Source organism: Terrapene carolina, unplaced genomic scaffold (genome assembly GCF_002925995.2).
Source record: "Terrapene carolina triunguis isolate 2854851 unplaced genomic scaffold, T_m_triunguis-2.0 Scaffold192, whole genome shotgun sequence".
Classification (NCBI taxonomy): domain Eukaryota; kingdom Metazoa; phylum Chordata; order Testudines; family Emydidae; genus Terrapene; species Terrapene triunguis.
Genome location: NW_020664543.1, coordinates 28215693 through 28221154, shown reverse-complemented (window position 1 = coordinate 28221154; position 5462 = coordinate 28215693). Strand labels below are relative to the sequence as shown.

The 5462-nt window shown below is 56.4% G+C and overlaps 2 protein-coding genes across 17 annotated transcripts in view; one reads left to right on the top strand and one right to left on the bottom strand.

The window, feature by feature from the left end:
• LOC112108532 (zinc finger protein 135-like) overlaps positions 1 to 5462 on the top strand; it is a 361705-nt gene that overhangs the window by 93757 nt on the left and 262486 nt on the right. For 2 of the 16 annotated variants that reach the window (XM_029912183.1, XM_029912187.1), the window contains exon 2: positions 2139 to 2143. The exons of the other annotated variants lie outside the window; for them this stretch is intronic. In XM_029912183.1, coding sequence (XP_029768043.1) covers positions 2139 to 2143 — 5 coding nt within the window. The remainder of the gene's footprint in view (positions 1 to 2138; positions 2144 to 5462) is intronic. 16 annotated transcript variants of the gene reach the window in all.
• LOC112108537 (zinc finger protein 883-like) overlaps positions 1 to 5462 on the bottom strand; it is a 56227-nt gene that overhangs the window by 48570 nt on the left and 2195 nt on the right. The gene's annotated exons all lie outside the window — the stretch shown is intronic.

Genomic DNA, 5462 nt, shown 5'->3' with positions numbered 1-5462 from the left:
CCGCTCCGGCCGCCCTGAACATTTGTTTTCGTTTTTTTTTTGCTTGGGGCGGCAAAAAAGCCAGAGCCAGCCCTGTATGGAAATGTGTATCCATGGCGCTGGATTCCAGTACTTAATTTACATCACAGCAGACAGAGGTGACTAAACTTCTCCTATCTGACAGAAAACCTTTGTCAACTTGTCAGGGAGTGTGGGGGAGTCAGTGCCCTACACCCTTCTTCCTGGGATTCACCATGACTCTCAGCCAGTCAGTAAAACAGAAGGTTTATTGGACAATAGGAATGCAGTCTAAAACAGAGCTTGTAGGTACAACCAGGACCCCTCAGTCGAGTCCTTCTGGGGGGCAGGGAGCTTAGACCACAGCCTTGGGGTTCCCTGCGTTCCACCATCCAGCACAAAACTGAAACCAAAAAAACCTCCAGCAGGCTCTCTCCTCTCCCCCCAGCTCCTCCTCTAGCCTTTGTCCAGTTATCTGGGCAAAGGTGTCACCTGGCCCCACCCCCTTCCTGGCTCAGGTTACAGGCTCATCCCCTGCTATCCCATCCCCAATGCAGACAGTCCCAGTAAAACTAGATGATATTCCCAGGTCAATCCACCCTGCTCCCTACTGCATCACATCTCTCCCCCCTTTGAGACTGAACTGAGCGGGGTCACTCTGACCAGTGACCTGGGGAAGTTCAGGGCCCCCTCTCCAGGGCAACGCATCTGCTATCAAGTTGGCACTTCCCTTCACATGGACCACATCCATATAATAATCCTGCAGGAGGAGGCTCCACCTCAGGAGCTTGGCGTTGGCTCCTTTCATCTGGTGTAGCCAGGACAGGGGAGAGTGGTCAGTGTACACGGTGAAGTGTCGCCCAAATAGATATGGCTCTAGTTTCTTGAGGGCCCACACCATGGCCAGGCATTCCTTCTCGATGGCCATGTAGTATTGCTCCCAGGCTAGCAACTTCTTGTTCAGGTACACGATGGGGTGTCTCTCCCCCTTTTCATCATCCTGCATTAACACCGCGCCCAGTCCCATGTCTGAGGCGTCGGTGAACACCATAAAGGGCTTGTCAAAGTCTGGGTTTGCCAAAACTGGGCCACTGACCAGAGCCTCCTTCAGCGCCCGGAGAGCCTCCTGGCACTCCTTGGTCCAGACCACCTTGTCTGGCTTCCCCTTCTTGCATAGCTCAGTGATGGGTGTGGCTATGGAGCTAAAGTGGGGCACAAATCTTTGATAGTACACCACCGGGGGGGAGGGATAACTCAGTGGTTTGAGCATTGGCCTGCTAAACCCAGGGTTGTGAGTTCAATCCTTGAAGGGGCCATTTAGGGATCTGGGGAAAAAATCTGTCTGGGGATTGGTCCTGCTTTGAGCAGGGGGTTGGACTAGATGACCCTCTGAGGTCCCTTCCAACCCTGATATTCTATGATCCCAATAAAGGTTTGGACCTGTTTTTTGGTTTGGGGGGTGGGCCAGTCTCTGATTACCTCCACTTTGGCTGGTTCCGGCTTTAGGCAGCTGCTCCCCACCCGGTGACCTAGGTAAGATACTTCAGCCATCCCCACCTTGCACTTCTCAGCTTCCTGTCTCCACCCGGTTTCCAGGGGGAGCCAGCTCTTGTCTCAGGGAATAGGTCTACTAAAGGGTCATCTCCCTGCTCCTCCCAATGTCCACACATGGCCAACACCACATTCCCCCTGTCATAATATGGCTTCATCATATTCACATGGTACACCTGGTGGTGGTGTGCCCGGTTAGACAGCTCCACCGCATAGTTTACCTCATTTAGCTGCTTGACAACCTTGAAAGGACCTTCCCAAGCAGCCTGTAGTTTGTTTTTCTTCATGGGGATGAGAACCATCACCTGATCCCCGGTGGCGTAGTCGCGGGCCTGCGCCGTGTGGTCATACCAGACCTTCTGCTTCCTCTGGGCTCTGGCTAAATTCTCCCTGACCAGGCCCATGAGCTCAGCAAGTCTCTCTCAGAAGATCAGGACATACTCCACCACTGACTCTCCATCGGGAGTGGCCTTCCCCTCCCATTCGTCTCTCATTAGGTCCAGGGGCCCCCTTACCCTCCTTCCATATAACAGTTCGAAAGGCGAAAATCCAGTAGACTCCTGGGGTATCTCCCTGTACGCGAACAGCAGGTGAGGTAAGTACTTGTCCCAATCCTGCGGGTGCTGGTTCATTAAAGATGATGCTAAAAACCTTTGAGTTCCATTGAACCTCTCCACCAGCCCATTGGACTGGGGGATGATAAGCTGTGCCGGACCCCACATTTCTCCCACAAGCACCGGAGCAGGGCCGACATGAAGTTGTATCCTTGGTCTGTCAAGACTTCCTTGGGGAACCCCACTCGGCAGAAAATGGTCAGGAGCGCATCTGCCATGGTGTCTACTTCAATGGAAGCTAAAGGCACTGCCTCGGGGTAGCGGGTGGCGAAATCTACCACCACCAGAATGTATTTCTTCCCCGACTGGGTCATCTTGCTGAGAGGTCCCACTGTGTCCATGGCCACCTTCTGGAAAGGCTCCTCTATGATGGGCAAAGGTCTCAAAGCTGCTTTCCCCTTGTCCCGGGCCTTCCCCACCCTCTGACAGGGGTCACAGGATTGACAATACTGATGGACAATGGTAAAGACCCCGGGCCAGTAAAAGTTCTGTAGCAGCCTCTGCCTGGTGCGCCGGATTCCCTGGTGTCCTGCAAGCAGGATGTCATGGGCCAGGTACAGTAGCTTGCGGCGATACTTCTGCAGTACCACCAGCTGCCTCCTGATCCCCCAAGACTACATGTCCCTTGGGGGAGCCCATTCTCAGTACAGGAACCCCTTCTCACACAGAAACCTCTCCTGGCAACCTCTCCTCATGGTCTGTACCACACTGAGGTCGGCCAGTTCCCTTAGCTTCCACAAGGAGGGATCTTTCTGCAACTCGGTCTGGAACTCAGCGGCTGGGGAAGGGATGGGGGCCTGCTCCCTCTCGCCGGCTGGGTCTGAAGCCGCAGCCTCTCTGACCCTTGTCCCTGGGCACTCCCTCCCCACCAGGGTAGGGTCCTGCTCCTCCGGTGTGGTACCCCTCCCGAGGTCAGGGCGTCGTGCCCCTCACCACCTCTGGCTACGGGTCATGACCAGGGCATTCTGGGAGTTGCTTGGCCAGTCCTCTAGGTCCCCCCCATCAACACCTCAGTGGGCCAATGGTAGTGCACCCCCACGTCCATGGGGCCCTCCTTGGCCCCCCATTTCACATGTACCCTCGCCACAGGCACCTTGAATGGGGTCCCGCCCATCCCTGTCAGGGTCAGGTAGGTGTTGGGCACAACCTGATCTGGGGCCACCACCTCGGGCCAGGCCAGCGTCACCTCTGCGCCCGTATCCCAGTATCCATTGACCTTCCTCCCATCCACCTCCAGGGGAACAAGGCACTCACTCCGCAGGGACAGCCCCGCGCCCACGCTGTAAATGGAGAACCTTGAGTCCAGGGCATCCAGCCCTCCAGAGGAGCTGGCCTGGGGCACTTCTCCCTCCTGAGCAGGTGGTAAACTGTCAGCCCCCCTTGCCTGGGCCGTCTGCCCCTCATCCGGCTGGGTCCCTACCCAGTTAACCCTGGGTGGGTTGGGTCTGCTCAGTCTGTCCCTGAGCCTGGGGCACTGGGACCGTATGTGGCCTCTCTGGCCACAGTGATAGCAGCTCATGTCCCATTGGTCCCCTCGAGCGGGTCGGATGGTCCTGACGCCAGGTGTTCCCCTTTGGAGGTGGTTCTCCATATTTCCCCACTGGGAGGTCCCATGGTGACTCTCACTCTGCATTGTGGTAGGCCTGTTCTTTTGGGACTCCTCCCTGATACCCCCTGACCGACTGTTCACAAACTCATCGGCCAGCTGGCCTGCATGCTGCGGGTTCTCTGGCTTTTTGTCCACCAACCATAGCCTCAGGTCGGATGGGCACTTTTCATACAGTTGCTCCAGTACGATTAGGTCAAGCAGGTCCTCTTTAGCTTGGGCCCCAGCTGTCCACTTGCGGGCATATCCCTGCATCCGGTTGACCAGTTGTAGGTATGTGACCTCGGGGGTTTTACGCTGACTCCGGAACCTTTTCCGGTACATCTCGGGAGTCAGCCCAAACTCGTGGAGCAGGGCCTTTTTGAACAGTTTGTAGTCCCCTGCCTCCGCCTCTTTCATTCGGCTGTACACCTCCAAGGCTTTGGAGTCCAGTAAGGGGATGAGAAACTGGACCCTGTCTGCAGGGTCAACCCTGTGCATCTCGCAGGCAATTCTCAAAGGCTGTCAGGAAGCAATCTATGTCCTCCCCCTCCTTACGCGGGGCCAGGAAGCACTTATCAAAGCTACTTGCAGTCTTGGGTCCCCCCTCACTCACCGCAGCCGGGGCCCCACTGCTCCTCAGCCTGTCCAGCTCCAGCTCATGCTGACGCTGTTTCTCTGTCTCCTCCAGCTCATGCTGCCACTGCTTTTCGCGATCCTCCAGCTCCCTCAATTTCATCTCCCTCTCCCATTCCAGCCACCTCCGTTCCAGGGATGGGGTGCTCCACTGGGAGGATCCCCTGCTGGCTGCCGGGGTCAGTGTGCCCTCAGTATTCGCTGGGCTTCCCCCAACCCCTTCCCTAGGCATAGGTAGGAAGGGTCTCGGGATGTCCTCGGCAGCAGTCTGACCCCTCCCAGCCAGGTCAGGCCCAGGGCCCACGCTGCGTCCACCAGGAGGCTTCCCTCAGGGACAGGGATTGGTTCATCCAAGTGATCCTTGTCCTCAACTGGGCAATCAGCTGTTCTTTGGTGGACCTCCCAATGCGCAGCCCCCTCTGCCTACACAGCTCCACTAGGTCGCTCTTAAGGCGTTTAGCATACATCTTCCTGCTGGCCACTCACAGGCCTGTGTGCTCAGCTTTCCACCATTTCCAGGAAGATCCCCTAGTGCAATCCCCAGGGGACCCTGTTACTGCAAAAGTCCTTCTCTCGGGTCACACACTCCCAGGGATTAATTGCCCCCTGAAACTGTCTCTCTCTGAATCTTCAGCACACCTGGTCTCCGTCAATCCCCCTTCGTTTTACTGTTCCCCAGTGACTTACTGCAGGAAGCACCGTCTACGGGGTTCAGTAGATCCACCACTGCCACCAGTTGTCATGGAGTGTGGGGGAGTCAGGGCCCTACCCCCCTCTTCCTGGGATTCACCGTGACTCTCAGCCAGCCAGTAAAATGGAAGGTTTATTGGACAATAGGAACGCAGTCTAAAACAGAGCTTGTAGGTACAACCAGGATCCCTCAGTCGAGTCCTTCTGGGGGGCAGGGAGCTTAGACTGCAGCCTTGGGGTTCCCTGCGTTCCACCACCCAGCACAAAACTGAAAGCAAAAAAACCTCCAGCAGGTTCTCTCCCCTCCCCCCAGCTCCTCCTCTAGCCTTTGTCCAGTTACCCGGGCAAAGGTGTCACCTGGCCCCACCCCCTTCCTGGCTCAGGTTACA